General features: G+C 40.8%; 1 protein-coding gene across 2 annotated transcripts in view; it reads left to right on the top strand.

Moving 5' to 3' along the window:
* KIZ (kizuna centrosomal protein) overlaps positions 1-16769 on the top strand; it is a 247657-nt gene that overhangs the window by 124766 nt on the left and 106122 nt on the right. For both annotated transcript variants that reach the window (XM_040351175.1, XM_040351176.1), the window contains one exon: positions 6194-6292. In XM_040351175.1, the coding sequence (XP_040207109.1) occupies positions 6194-6292 (99 nt within the window). The remainder of the gene's footprint in view (positions 1-6193; positions 6293-16769) is intronic.

Here is a 16769-nt window from a genome sequence, read left to right as displayed (position 1 = left end):
CTAATATTCTTAAACAATGTACATATGAATGACATTACATTTTTAACAATTTAGATAAGTCAAATGTCTGGAGTGTGGAGCCATTGGCTTAAAGAGGAAAGGTCATGGGGGATTAAGTATAGGGAAATACAGATCATAAAATGCATCAAGATCAAAAAAGTTATGATTACTCAATGTAAGGCTACATTCATCATATAAAACAGTATAAAACATACTTTTATATCGTTACCTAATAATTGCTGGAACTGTGCAAAGGGACACCCTCACTGATGAAGAAAAGGATCCTAGAAAGTAAAAAATATCTATTGTAAGTCTCTGATTTCAATATGAATTTTCATAAGCCTTTGCATTTTGAGGTTTAATAAATCAATTTTCTAAATACCACCTAATGAGTACTGGGATCACAAAAATCGCAAACATCACACATCTGTTAGGACTGTAGATCCCAGCCAAAGAGTCAGGAACAACAAGAATCTTAAAAGAATTAATGAATAGTATAAAACAATTTCATGAAAAAATAAGTATACCCCTTGGAAATAACTTGTTTTCTGCAGTAATTTGCCATAAAATGTAATTTGATCTTCATCTACAGTTCAGTCCATATATATTTGGACACATTCACAATTTTCATACATTTGGATCTGTATGCTGCCAGAATAAAATTAAAACGAAACAATACAAATTAATTTGACGTGTAGACTTCCAGCTTTATTTCCAGTCGTTTAACATAAATATCAAGTACAAACTGCAACCATTTTTATACACAGTCCCCCCTTTTTCAGGGGCTAAAATGTATTTGGACAAATTAATATAATCATAAATAAAATGTTCTTTTTAAATATTTTGTTGAGAATCCTTTACTGGCAATGATTGCCTGAAGTCTGGAACCCATGGACATTACAAAACACTGAGTTTCCTCCTTGTGGGTCTTCCTGACTTAGTTTTGCCTTCAGAAAGTGCATGCTTAATTGGATTGAGATCAGGTGATGGACTCGGCCATTGCAGAATATTCCACTTCCTTCCCTTCAAAAGCTCCTGGGTTGCTTTTGCAGTTTGTTTTCGATTATTGTCCATCTGTATTGTAAAGCGCCATCCAATCAACTTTGCTGCATTTGGCTGTATCTGGGCTGACAGGATATCTTGAAAAACTGCATAATTCATCCGCCTTCTGTCTTTTGTCACATCAATAAACACCAATGACCCAGTGCCACTGGAAGCAATACATGCCTTCACCATGTTTTACAGATGATATTGTGTGCTTTGGATCATGAGCTTTTCCAAGCCTTCTTCACGCTTTCTTTCCCAGTCATTCTGGTACAGATTAATCTTAGTTTCATCCATCCAAACAATGCTTTTCCAGAACTGGTCTGGCTTTTTTTAGATTTTTTTTGGCAAAGTCTAATCTGGCTTTTCTATTCATCAGGCTTGTAAATAGTTTGCACCTTGTGGTGAACCCTCTGTATTTGTTCTTGTGAAGTCTTCTCTTGATTGTAGACTTTGACAATGATACGCCCACCTCCTGGAGAGTGTCCTTCACTTGTCTGGATGTTGTGAATGGTGCTTTCTTTACCATAGAGAGGATCTCCTGAGCTTACCAGTGTGTTGTTCTTTCCTCAGAATGTATCAAACTGTTGATTTGGCCACTCATAATTTTGCTGCTTTATTTCTGATGGATTTGTTTCATTTTTGAAGCTTTACAATGGCCTGTTTCAATTGCATGGACAACTCCTTTGAATGCATGATGTAAATTCACAGCAATGGATTACAAATGAAAATACCACTCTTAGAATTAACTCCAGACCTGCTCAATTGATGATAAAATAATCAAGGAGTAGCCCACACCTGGCCATGAAATCGCTTTTAATTCAAATGTCCAATTACTTTTGGTCCCTTGAAAAAGGGGGGGGGGGGCTAGCTATTTTTATTCCTAAACCCTTCCTCCAATTTGGATGTACATACCCTCAAATTAAACCTGAGAATGTGCACTTTCAGCCCATATCCATTATATAACTATAGCAGAAATATGTTTTGGTAAATATCTCAAAATAACTAAAATATATATGGACCTAACTGTAAGTCACAACAATGGACAATTGTAATGAGGTTGATTTACTAATGGCAAATATACTGTGTACTTCAAGTGCAGTTGCTCTAGACCTGAGGGGAAGCTCTGCTGATTTCTATCATCCAATCATGTGCAAGAAATTATTTTTTTCTCCTTGCATGTGATAGAGTATTCTTTACAAAGTGACGGTTACCTCATTTACTAAGCTCTGAAGCAAGTGCAATGTCAGTGCACAGTATATTTGCCTTTTAGTAAATCAACCTCCATATGCTTAAGCTGATAACACAAATGATTCTAATTTCCTGTGTCTTTATTAAGCACCCCCATTTAATATTCAAAATGCTGGAAAATGTAATTGAACCCTTGCTGTTAATAGCTGGTCGAACCTCCTTGGCAGCAAAATTAGGACAGGGCAACAAAAAGCTAGCAAGTAAGTGGTACTAACAAGGAAGAGCTGGAAGAACATTTTACAAATAATTAGGCTAATTTGAAACAGGTCAGTAACATGATTGGATATAAAAAGGGCATAGTAGAAAGTCAGAAGTGAAGATGGGCAGAGGTTTACCAAACTGTGAAAAGCTACACCTAAAAATTGTCAATCAATAATGTTCCTCAACAAAAAAATTCAAAGACTTTTTATATATAATGCCCATAATCTTTTGGGTCCTTAGACGGCACTGCATTAACAGTAGGCATGATTTTGTGTTGGACGTTGCTGCATGACCTCAGTAATGGATAGCCTAGGAAGGCCTACTGCATAGCCTAAAAAAAGAGTAAACAGCACATCTGCATTATTCCTCCCAGCGCACACCAGCACTGCGGTGGCTTATGTGAATTTACCCCTTAACTTACCTACATGCACTGGATTTCTTCTCAGAATGATAAATGGTGCAATGTGTAGAGTAATTACGGAAAGCTTAATGTCGCCAGATTACTCATGACAAGCAGGAAAGTTTGAAAAGGTGGGCAAAGTCAAAGTGCACAGCAATATAGAGTTGTATTAAAAAAAAGCGTAAAGTAATTCAATGTAAATGAATTTTCAAAATTGTTTAAGTTTTACTTAACTCAGGACCCTGCATTCACTATATCTGGTCTCCCACAGTACATGGAAATGCAATTATTTTGGTAAATATAAACTGCTAAATCCACTGTAGAAAAAAGCCGGTAACTCTATGCTCCTCTTGTCAATCTTTATTAGCTACATAGCATAGATACAGTACAGAAATGCTATGAGGAAGGCTGTAATAATTGAAACGTGTTGACATTTCTGTACTGTATCTATGCTATGTAGCTAATAAAGATTGACAAGAGGAGCATCAATTTGTCGGCTTTTCTTGTACAAAGGATTGTATTGCATGGGCAATGGACACCCCAGCCTGTGCACTGGTCTTCAGCGTCTTCATTCCAGGCACAAGCGGTGGAGCTAGGGTATGTTTTTTGTTTTCATAAACTTCCAAATACCCTTTCTCATCAGCAGTATATAGCAATCTTGTTACTTCTATCAGTGTCAGGCTAGGCACTGGTTAAAGCTTGTAGGAACAGTTATTCCCTCTGGACTGCCCTATGAGGCTGCATGACCCCTGTATTTCTGTCTGGACAGTGCTGATTGCATGCACAACCCCGCCCAACTATACGCAATTTGAAGACACTGCTTGACACAGAATATTGGGGAAACAACAATGAGGTTGCTAGCTGGGATAGTCAACCAGTATGGCCTCTGAACTGTTAAAATATTTATTTTGACATTAAACTGAAGAACCTCTTTACTACAAGCAGCTTCTTCCTGCTGCTACTTGAGCACTGGGTGCTGGAGGCTAAGCCATCCACGCTCACTATCCACAAGCTAAGATCAGATTCACTGTATACCAGATAAATCACAAACATCCACATTTATTATAAAGCATTCACAAAGATGTCAGTGACAGTCCCTCCCTTCAGACTGCCCCCTCTAACACATTTCACCCAAATATGACAAATTGATTGGGTGAAACATGTTAGATGACTGATTCTAGATTGTGGTAATGTATCTTCCATATTTGTGGATGCTTTACAATAAATGTGGTTGTTTTCGTTTTTTTGGTGAGCTGCAGCTCTCATCTTTGCTTCTGAACATTTATTTGCCGTTTGCAAGGCAGTTTAGGGCTGCACAATGCTGAATTTTTTATTACTAAATATTGTCTTGGATGTTACAAAATTATAACAATATTACCATACAAGAATCTTCTACAATAATCTTCTTAGATATTCTCAAATTACTGGCCAACAATTGTCCCACTATGGCCAGCATAATATAGGGACATTTTCTCATTAAATGTGGGGTTAATGAGGTTGTGTTTTCCAAGCCGTTAATATTGTGCTTCTTATATCTGCTTATTATTCCTTGTATGCAATTATGTATAAATAGTAACCCACGCTGTAATTTGTGCCTGTAGCACCCTGCCATTAATGATCATCATGCAAGTATGTTGTTTACATACTGCATCTACATGACTTTAGGGCTTACATACGTGTGATGTGCTTTATGAGCACTCATTTTATCTGCCTTCTTTTGAATTGGTATTAAAATAGTGATTTATTTCAAGATACCCTCATTGCCTATTCCAGTTCTAGTCTGTCTCTTTTTGCCTTGCTGTGCGTTTGAAGTTAGAGCAAAGCGCAGCAGGGTGCACCAGTGAGCCGCAGCAAGAGCACCACATTGTCAATTAGTTTTCTTCCCTTGTAAGACTGACTGTTACTTATAAAATCTCACTATTAATTGATGTCTTGGAATGTATAGCTTGTACGCTGTGCATTTTCCTAGTACAAAGTGCTTTAGAGATTTTTCTACTGGATCATCCAGGGATTTAAATTTTTTTATCTAGCCTGCCTGGTCATCTGTTCAATGTGTGTCCAAAGCATTTTAATGTTTAGCTGTTAGTGAGTTTGTATAACCCTAGCTCTAAGGTTAAGTGAGGAATTGGTGCCGTTTTATGTACCTTTAAGTACTAAACGTATTGATTGTCCTTTCGGTCTGGAGGAGAGCTGATTGATTGCAGTTGGTGATAACCTTTAATGGACCAGGGTAGTAGTTCTCGAGGATGAAATACAGATTTAAAAACCTCACGCAGGTTTTAAGAAAGCTCAGGAATTTTTCAAATCCTATATACTTTATATAAGACTTGTGAAAAAAAATATAGGAAAAAAAGATAAGTAGCATCAGACACACCTTTTATATCTATGGGAGCTTAAGGGTATTATGTCCACTTGTCTCGATTTGTGATATTTACTTGTTGTGGACCACCAGTCTTGTAGAACGAGTCAAGCATTGACATTTTAAAATGTACTTTTCACTGAAGGTAACCTTGGTTTATTATTTTTTTTCATCAAATGCTGAATCACAGTAAATCAAACAATTAAATTAAAGCTCAATTGTGGCATTTGTATTTGCAGCTCAAAGGTTTACTCCACAAGAGCCCCAATTTCACCAGTAGAATTGTTGCTACAGTGCATACGTTCTTATTTGTCGACCATTCCACAAAGGCAGCAGTGCCATGATCAGCAAGGCAGATCACCCAATCCTGTGCTAGTTTTTTCACCTGTGTGTTCATAGCCCTTTCCCTGAAACTAGAGGAATGCATACAGTAACTTTCTAAATTTTAGATATTCATTGTTTCTTTGTTTGCAAATAATTCCTTTATGGTGAAAAACTTTCTGAAGGTCATGTTTTAAGGATTTCCTTGAACTTGTATAGTGATTTTTATTAATGTCAATGGCTTTGTATTTATGACTGAAATTGTATCTAAGGGAAATTCCCAAATTTGCCTTGTTGACAGTACTTTGAAGACTGAAGAGGAAAACATAAAAAGTTTGCTCAGATATAAGTAGAAATGTACTTGTCTGGATTACTATTTTGCTTTATCAGATTTTGGGTCATTCAGCCTAGTGAATGTCTTGGCAAACACAGGGGTTTTGTAAGCGGGGCAATTAAAACAATTAAAATGGTTTGAACATTCAAACACAAATTGCCACTTCAAGAGCTGCAGAAGGTTGATGTTTGGTGAGAGTGTGTCTTTAATATGTCCATTAAATGGTAATGCCCAGTAGAATATTTGCCCCATTTGTGACCAATATGTTTGTGTCTACCTACAGAAAATACAAATGTTTTGACAGAAAGTACAAAAGATACAGATCATGAAGAAAAAGAGGATGATGAAGATCTGAGTGATGTATCCAACATAGAAATTCCTGGTAGGTAGTAGTAAACTATGTAGAACTAAGGTGAGAATATGCACCCCTGGTGGGGTCTAGTGATACCCAAATTGCTCAGTCATCCTTAGTTTAAGCATCTGAGTTGAGCTCCCTAGGATCTGCCATGTTTCAGGCCACACTTAATTCCTCGATGTTACAGGTAGCTTTACTGACCACGAGTCCACAGTGGGATGTGTTAAAACTCCGTGCTGGAAACTGAATTAAGTTTGTGCATCATAGAGCACCCAAGATTTTAGTTTCCCAGGGGCTTTTAGGCAAACATTGAAAGATACAATATATTGTCAAAAGTATTGGAACGCCTGCTTTTACATGCACATGATGGCATCCCAGTCTTAGTCCGTAGGGTTCAATATTGAGTTGGCCCACCCTTTGCAGCTATAACAGCTTGAACTCTTCTGGGAAGGCTGTAAACAAGGTTTAGGAGTGTGTCTTTTGGAATGTTTGATCGTTCTTCCAGAAGCGCATTTGTGAGGTCAGGCACTGATTTTGGACACAAAGGCCTGGCTCACAGTCTCAGCTCTAATTCATCCCAAAGGTGTTCTGTCGGGTTGAGGTCGGGACGCTGTGTAGGCCAGTCAAGTTCCTCCACCCCAAACTCGCTCATCCATGTCTTTATGGACCTTGCTTTGTGCACTGGAACTAAGATGCCAAGCCCAACCCCTGAAAAACAACCCCACACCATAATCCCCCCTCCACCAAATGATTTGGACCAGTGCACAAAGCAAGGTACAGAAAGACACGGATGAGTTCCGACCCCAACACGATCAAGCACCTTTGGGATGAATTAAAGCGAAGACTGCGTGCCAGGCCTTCTCGTCCACATTAGTGCCTGACTTCACACACACGCTTCTGGAAGAATGGTCAAACAATCCCATAGACACACTCCTACACCTTATGGACAGCCTTTACAGAAGAGTTGAAGCTGGTATAGCTGCAAAGGGTGGGCCGACTCAATATTGAACCCTACGGACTAAGACTGGGATGCCATTAAAGTTCATGTGCGTGTAAAGGCAGGTGACACAATAATTTTGACTATATAGTGTACATGTAAATATCTGTTATTTGTCAATGTTAACCTTTTCAAATCATGTAGGATGTTTAAAAATAATTTAATACAGGGGACACGACAGAAGCAAAATGGACATTGTAATTGTAAATTCATTTTATTGTTAAAGTGTCAGTTAATGCAAAATTAGATGGACATTTGTAAACCAGGTCCTGCTGCCATTCTTGAAAGTGCATACATAAATTCTAGCCAGTTATAGAAAATCTTCAGACGTTTTATTATTTTTCTTACTTTTTTTTTGTTCTTATTGCTTTGCTTAATGCATGGGTCTGTGTATTATGATTCAGTCTTGTGGACATAGAGTTAGCACTTTAGAACTGGAAAACTACAAGAAACGAGGAATACAAGTTACAGTGTGGAAAACTGTACTTGTTTGAATGGGCCCTCCTTTTTCTCATTCCTTGTGAGCAGTGTCATCAGTGCCAGGTCATTTTGTTTTGTTCCCTTCTCACTTACTGGCAGTGATTGCTCCACAGTTCAGTGAATCAGCGCTTCACGTTCAGCCTGAAATAAAGACCTGTGGCAAAGAAAAAAAAACAACTGATACCTTGTTTCACAGGCCACCCTGGGTGCCTACAAGGCAGATCTGTTATTCTTGAGAGAAAGCCCTGGATCTCCACATAGAAGGCTACTCTAATGTGTAAACATTTGTAACCTGGTCACAGGCTTTCCTCTCCTGTCTTCAGCACCGTGCTGTCAACCCATCTCAGTGATGGGTGGCCTCCATATCCAATTGCGAGGTGTTGCAAGTGTGTCAGAGAGGTACTCACCGAGGTCGAGATGCAGAGAGAGGTTTACTCTTGCGACCAAGCACGATCCACCCCCTGGAGATGGTACGGGGGTGAATCGCACAAAGAGGCACAAGCTACCAGCAGGTTGGGCAGGTCTTGCGTTTGTCAGCCGGACTAGAGCTGGCAGGTGCTGGGATCCAACGGGGTAACAGGAAGACAGTCCAGGATTGAGGGTCAAACACAGGAGACAAGTCTGTAAAGCAGTCCGAGGGTCAAACGCAGAAGACAAGTCTGTAAGCAGGCCGGGGGTCAAACACCAGAGACTAAAGGCAGATCCGAGAACAGGCTGAGGCACAGGAGACTGGAGGCAATTCCAGGAGCAGGCTGAGGGTCAAACACAGAGGAAACCAGCAGAGTCTGTAAAGCAAGCCAAGGGTCAGGTCCAAGTCAATCCGGGTCACAACAGGTAATCATCAGGCAGGAAGCAGGAACAAGTACACAGGAAGCTGAGGAATAAACCAGCATTTTGCCTGTGAAATGAAGCAGCTTTTATAGACCATCCAGGGGCTCACGTTATGCGTGTGTAAGTGCGCATGCGCCGTTCTGTAGGGCCGAAGCGCCATTCCGCCACGCATGTGCGCGGGGAAACGGCGATACTGACAGGATTGATTCTGGTTACTTCCCTGACAAAGTGGAAGAGGAAGTCTCAGAACCAGCAACCATGAAAGCTGGTTGCTGTTTGCAGGTTAGTGCAACGTGCTATTTGGGGATCATAAGGCTGTCAAGAGAAGACCAGACATGGTATCCAAGCATCCGGAGCTTCCTCCAGTATTTTATTTTACACATGCACACAAAGCGGAAATAAGCAACTAGAAAAGATGAAAAAAAAGATACTATTATAGTTATGTTGCATATGAACCTAGTTTCGAATCATGTATACTGCAGTTTATTAACCCAAGACGTGGCTTTGTATACACCTGTGAGAGTTGCCAGTGCTTTGTAAAAACTTGGCACTAGCAAGCAGTGTGACATTAATGACTTAATTTGGTGGCTTTGAAGTGAGAGGTCACCAGTCCCAGCTCAGATTAATACACAGGCCAACCAAAACAGCAGGAAAAATCCTTTCATGTTTTCGAAGACTTTTATGTAGTCGTTTTTGATTTTATATATATAAAAAAAACTAATAATAATAGTAATTATTATAATCATGTTGCATACATAAATTCAGTAAAATATGACAGTATGCCTTGTTTTACGAAAACCTAATTTTTCCAAAACTTTACAAAATACACAATATTTCTTTAATAGCGATAGCTTTGTGTAGGATTAACAGACAGATTTACTCTAATAATCCACTTACATCACTTTGCTAGTGTTGCCAATAAATTGGACCAGATATAAAGCTTCCTTTGTGCCATGTGTCTGATCGGTTTGTCCTTGATTTTATGGTTCTTACTTGTGTCTACTTTTCTTTATTTAGACAGTTTATGTGATCAGAGTATTACATTGTGCAAGGTAATGAACAACATCAAAACGGATGTCTTGCCATAGCATATAATCATAGAGTTTATATAATCATTGGTTTCCTCGCTCAATAGCTGTTGGTTTGCCGATAGTATTTTTTAAACCTTTTTTCTTAAAAAAAAAAAAATTACACTGAGCTCTATCTCTATAAAAAATATCTAAGCATTGTTCTTATAGAACATTTTTTATGGTGTTTTACTGTTCATGGTATTTTTATGCCTTTTAACCACTTAAGGACCCGCTTATGTACATATACAGTGGGGATCGAAAGTTTTGGCACCCCAGGTAAAAATTTATATTAATGTGCATAACGAAGCCAAGGAAAGATGGAAAAATCTCCAAAAGGCATCAAATTACAGATTAGACATTCTTATATGTCAAAAAAAGTTAGATTATATTTCCATAATTTACACTTTCAAAATTACAGAAAACAAAAAAATGGCGTCTGCAAAAGTTTGGGCACCCTGCAGAATCTATAGAATGCACCGCCCCCTTTGCAAAGCTGAGACCTGCCAGTGTCATAGATTGTTCTCAATCATTGTCTGGGAAGACCAGGTGATGTCAATCTCAAAGGTTTTAAATGCCCAGACTCATCTGACCTTGCCCCAACAATCGGCACCATGGCTTCTTCTAAGCAGTTGTCTAGAAAACTGAAACTGAAAATAGTTGACGCTCACAAAGCTGGAGAAGGCTATAAGAAGATAGCAAAGCGTTTTCAGATGTCAATATCCTCTGTTCGGAATGTAATTAAGAAATAGCAGTCATCAGGAACAGTGGAAGTTAAAGCAAGATCTGGAAGACCAAGAAAAATATCAGACAGAACAGCTTGCAGGATTGTGAGAAAAGCAATTCAAAACCCACGTCTGACTGCACGATCCCTCCAGAAAGATCTGGCAGACACTGGAGTTGTGGTACACTATTCCACTATAAAGAGATACTTGTACAAATGGTCTTCATGGAAGAGTCATCGGAAGAAAACCTCTTCTACGTCCTCACCACAAAAATCAGCGTTTGAACTTTGCAAATGAACATATAGACAAGCCTGATGCATTTTTGAAACAAGTTCTGTGGACCGATGAATTTAAACTAGAACTTTATGGCCGGAATGAGCAAAGGTATGTTTGGAGAAGAAAGGGCACAGAATTTAATGAAAAGAACCTCTGTCCAACTGTTAAGCATGGGGGTGGATCAATCATGCGTTGGGGTTGTATTGCAGTCAGTGGCACAGGGAACATTTCACGAGTAGAAGGAAAAATGGATTCAATAAAATTTCAGCAAATTTTGGATGGTAACTTGATGCCATCTGAAAAAGCTGAAGTAAAAGAGAGGATGGCTTCTACAAATGGATAATGATCCTAAACACACCTCAGAATCCACGGGGGATTACATCAAGAGGCGTAAACTGAAGGTTTTGCCATGGCCTTCACAATCTCCTGACCTCAACATAATTGAAAATCTATGGATAGACCTTAAAAGAGCAGTGCGTGACAGACAGCCCAGAAATCTCAAAGAACTGGAAGACTTTTGTAAGGAAGAATGGGCAAAGATACCTCAAACAAGAATTGAAAGACTCTTGGCTGGCTACAAAAAGCGTTTACAAGCTGTGATACTTGCCAAAGGGGGCGGTACAAGATATTGGCTCTGCAGGATGCCCAAACCTTTGCAGACGCCATTTTTTTGTTTTCTGTAATTTTGAAAGTGTAAATGATGGAAATATAATCTAACTTTTTTTGACATATTATAAGAATGTCTAATCTGTAATTTGATGCCTTTTTGCGATTTTTCCATCTTTCCTTGGCTTCGTTATGCACATTAATACTAATTTTTACCTAGGGTGCCAAAACTTTCGATCCCCACTGTACGTCGGTACTTTAAAGATGGATATCTCGGTAACGGCAGCAGCCGCTGCCACAACCGAGATATACATCTTTTCAGTGAGCGGTCCTCTAAATGATAACGGTGGTCTTCGCCACAAGCTCACCGTTATCGGCGGCAGGAGAGGGGCCCCCCACCGCTCTCCTGCGCCCCCTGTCCTGTCCCCTGCTCGGCTGGGATACGATATGCTCTTCAACATCTACCTCCGCCCACTCCTCAAAATCATCAGCAAACAGGACCTGTTCTATCACTCCTACGCCGATGACACTCAACTTTTACCTTTGCATCACCAACAAAAAAGACCAATACCACACACTAGAAAATTGCCTCTCATTGATAGATAATTGGATGGCGGAGAGCTTCCTCAAACTTAATGGATCCAAAACAGAACTTCTCTTTCTCCACGCAAACCAAAAGAAAAACTCTAGGACCACCTACACACCACCCATCATCCTTGGACAAACCATCACCCCAAGCACCAAAGTCAAAAGCCTCAAAGTCATCTTTGACTCAGACATGACTTTGGACTCAGTAGTCATCTTCTCCGCCTGCTGCGTAGACTCATCCCCTTCATCCTGGAAGAGGACACAGCGGTAGTAGTTGGAACAATCCATCAATTCCCGACTCGACTACGCAAACTCCCTCTACCTCGGACTTCCCAAATACCAGATTTTGCATCTACAAGTCGTCCAGAACACAGCAGCCAGACTGGTAACGGGAAAAAAAACTGTAAATCAATCACCCCTGAGGACCCTCCATTGGCTAGCCATGAAGGATCTGGTTACATTCAAGGCCCTCTGCCTCACTCACAAATGCACACAAGGAAACGTTCCTCCGAGAAAATAAAACACTACACCCCTAGTCGCGCCCTTCGGTCAACTAACCAAAACCTCCTCCACATCCCCAAGACCCACTACAAATCTAAAGGAGAACGAAGATTTGCAGTCCAAGGACCACGGCTATGGAACGCTCTACCCACGGACATCCGCATGGAAGAAAACCATTGGGCCTTCAGGAAAAAACTTAAGACCCAACTCTTCTGAAGACACAGGTCGACATTGGATGCAAAAAGTGCCTTGAGGCGATTTAGTTCGCATTTGTAGCGCTATACAAGTTACTCACTCACTCATGGTTTATAGAGACTGGAAAAACCCTTACAAGGTATTTACCCCTCCCAAATGGCTATCAAGCTTGTGCCTATTACAGGAGTACTTTGCTAAAAGCCTGTCTTGGCCTAGACCTTGGTCTGCCATACTCCAGTATACTCAGCTAAGGTCATCAGACGGAATTTCATCATTATTGCAGTTCATCCTTAAGTCACAGAGGGGTTGGCGTGCTCATGTCTGCTACAGTGTATACAAGTTGTTAAAGGTTACCTGTCTAATTTTCCATAGGAGTCTGCTATCTGTGAAACTGAAGAGGACTCTCTGGCTAAAGTGGGACTATGGAAGTGCTTCCTCTGAATGCTTTTTTAAAGATGCTACCACCATGGAGCTGCCCTAAAGACCCTCATCAAGGATGTCACCAGGGTTAAGATTACCCATCTGCCCCAGTATAAGCAGCCTTGGACTCAGCCTGGGACGTCTCACTCCTTATCAATGGCTAAGAATAGGTCCTTTTATTTACTCCGAGGCCTCAATCTCCAAAGCCAAGCCCAAGCCTGGCTCACAGTCCTCTGCAAATCCGGTGGTGGATGTTAGCGAACCTTGTGCTCCTCCACCTTCCATTTTGAGGATGCCCCACAGATACTTAATAAGGTTTAGGTCTGGAGACATGCTTGGCCAGTCCATCAGCTTCTTTACCAAGGCACTGATTGTCTTGGAGGTGTGTTTGGGGTCGCTATCATGTTGGAATACTGCCCTGCGGCCCAGTCTCTGAACAGAGGGGATCATGCTCGGCTTCAGTATGTCACAGTACATATTGACATTTATGGTTCCCTCAATGAACTGTAGCTTCCCAGGACCGACGGCACTCATGCAGCCCCAGATCATGACACTCCCACCACCATGATTGACTTTAGGCAAGACACACTGGTCTTTGTACTGCACACCTGGTTGCCGCCACACATGCTTGACACCATCTGAACCAAATAAATGTATCTTGGTCTCATCAGACCACAGGACATGGTTCCAGTAATCCATGTCCTTAGTCTGCTTTTCTTCAGAAAACTGTTTGCGGGCTTTCTTGTGCATCTTTAGAAGAGGCTTCCTTCCGGGATGACAGCCATGCAGACCAATTTGATGCAGCGTGCGGCATATGGTCTGAGCACTGGCAGGCTGACCCTCCACCCCTTTAACCCCTGCAGGAATGCTGGCAGCACTCATACGCCTATTTCCCAAAGACAACCTCTGGGTATGACGCTGAGCACATGCACTCAACTTCTTTGGTCGACCATGGCAAGGCCTGTTCTGAGTGGAACCTGTCCTGTTAAACCACTGTATGGTCTTGGCCACCAAGCTGCCATTCAGTTTCAGGGTCTTAAAAATCTTCTTATAGCCTAGGCCATCTTTATGTAGAGCAACATTTCTTATTTTCATATCCTCAGAGAGTTCTTTGCCATGAGGTGCCATGTTGAAATTCCAGTGACCAGTATGGAAGCGTGAGAATGATAACACCAAATTTAACACACCGGCTACATTAAAGGTTGGAACCTGATCCTTGAGACCATAAGCTTGGATGATGGTAGACCAAGAAACAGCTTCCTCTTTCTGTGGATTATCAGGGATGACAAAAACATTCTGAAGAGCTGCTGTTGGGTAAACCCATGTCAACCAAACTACATTCAGTAAATGGAGGGAGATCTGCTTCTGATATACTGGAGTCAGACAGAGTGATGAAAGAATGATGTGAGGTGAAGGGCCAAAACTATCTTAAGAATAGGGGAAGGAACTTATTGCTCTCTAAACCACTTTATCCCTGTTTAAGGGCAATAAGGACTCTTTGCAAGTCCACCAGCTTAGACACTCGCCTTACAGAGTTGATGGCAATGAAGAATGCAACTTTGTGTTTGAGAATGTAAAAGGAGAATATCCTTGATTGGTTTAAATACCAGTTTTTAAAATGCCAAGAGAACTTTATTTGGAACCCAAGGGGTCGCAGGGGAGAGCACAAATAGACCCACATGGGAAACACCCTGCTCAAAATCCCAGAACTTGGGCTTCAACAACCATATTGTTAACATCAGTGGCTTTTAAGCAGAGTACTAACCGGCCCTTGTGACAGAAGATCAGGATGATCTGGGAAAACTCATGGAGAGTCTGTCAGGAGTCTGATCAGTTTGGAGTACCACATCTGCCTGGGCCAGTCTGGAGCTATCAGGACCACTGAAATGTCCTCAATTTTGATCCTGCAAAGTAGCTGAGGAAGGCATTTCAATGATGACAGGCAAAGATCAGGCTCCGATTCCATGGAACCACCCGAGCTTCCACTGCTTCTAGAACGTTTATTGTTGAACCAGGAAATTGAGAGGTATATATCTGGCATCCACATCCTAGGATACAGGTCCTAGAACACCTCTGGGTGTAGGGACCATCTCCCAGGTCCAGGCGTTGCAGGATGGGGAAGCCTTCTTTGCCAATTCTCCACATCTGGGATGTAAACAGCAGACAAATCTGGAACAGGAAGCTTTGCCCAAGATCTGCACTACCTCTCTTGCTGTGGTGACATATATGCCCGAATGGTCAATGTATGCCACTGCCTTGTCATTGTCCGCTTGAGACATTTTTCTTTCCACTGACACCCCCAATGCTGGGACATTTGTTCGTAAGCTACTGTTAGCCCCATTATTGTGCACTTTGCTACTGTGTAGAACAGATCTGACAGGGACAGCCTTGTCAGATCTCTCTGAACACGGACCGTCTGTCTGTGTTCATCCGATCAGCAGACGGATGGAAAAATAGGATTTTCCTCCGTCTGCAGAATCGGAGCATAGCGGACACCGATGGGATCGTGTGTCCCACTATCTCATAGGGATACATATATGTCCCTTTTTCATCCGTAAACGGATGGTGTGAAAGGGCCCTAAGGCTTTTTGTCCTGCCACAGGAGATTACAGGTTGTCTTTCTCCTCTTCTGTACTCAGCAGTGGACAGGTCCTGAATGCTGCAAAGATCGTGGGGCTCAGGTAATGACATGGCTCTGTTCCCCAGAGCTTCCTGCTGTGAGTCTATGGTTGCTTTGATTACATGCTCCTAGGGGGTGTACCCTTGATGCCCAGCGTTCTTCAACGCAGAAGAAGGGAGAGGAGACTGGTGAGCCTGCAGGAGAGAAGGGTTAAGGAAGGGTGACCATTGCAATCAGCTCGGCTTTTTATTTATTTTTTAACACTGAGCTACTTATATTTAAATAAATCTGATAGGCTGGAGTTGGGCTTTAATTTCATTGCAAAATGTCTAGTGTTTACTAATCACAGCAACATATTGGCACAATTGTATTTTGTGTGTTCAAGCCTGAAAATCTGATTATTTAATGTTCTTTGCACTTCTGAATTGCTCATTGCTTGCCTTAGTAAGTCATCTGACTTTATGACCATTATTTTCTTAGTTAGTATAACTAGATTTTTTTCTAAGTTTCATACAGCTTGTTACATTTTTAGACTTTACCTAAATTTTGTATTTCTAATTCTTTCTTTGATTATACTTGTTAATATTTGTTATCAATGTTCTGTTACAGGATTAAAGTTTCATACAAAAACTCTATTGGGGCTTTGAAGGCCACCAAAACAATGGTCAAAAAATCTTCACTTTATTATATAAAAATATAGGATTAATAAATGTGAGCGATAAAAACAAAGCATAAGCTGTAGAACAAGTTCCAGACCGTAACTGGCTAACCAAAATTTATAATTTCACATATGTGGTACTTCTACTCTTAACCCAGATCCGGCTTATAACATATAACCACTATATTTCTGATCATCTAAAAGTCCATTTGCTGGGTAAGCCTACACGTTTCAAATTTTCCCTTTTTCTTAATTTTCCTCAGGGGTGAGGGCAAAAAAACAAAACCATTTTTTTTTAAGATCCACTATCACAATTGTGCTAAAACACCAGAGTTGTCATCTGTACAGCACTTACATTCTTATATACATACAGTAATTATAACGGCCATGTTCTGGATGAATTTTAGATGTCCTCTCCTTAGACTAAAGGGAAAACGGTCTCTCCTGTTGGCCACCCCATGGGCACAGAACGCTCACACTTCTAGAAATATTATATAATTAGGAAGATATGTAAACAGCAGAAAAACTCCTTTAAAGGAG

The sequence above is a fragment of the Rana temporaria genome, chromosome 4, assembly GCF_905171775.1.
Source record: "Rana temporaria chromosome 4, aRanTem1.1, whole genome shotgun sequence".
NCBI lineage: Eukaryota > Metazoa > Chordata > Amphibia > Anura > Ranidae > Rana > Rana temporaria.
This window is presented reverse-complemented; position numbering and strand designations above follow the sequence as displayed.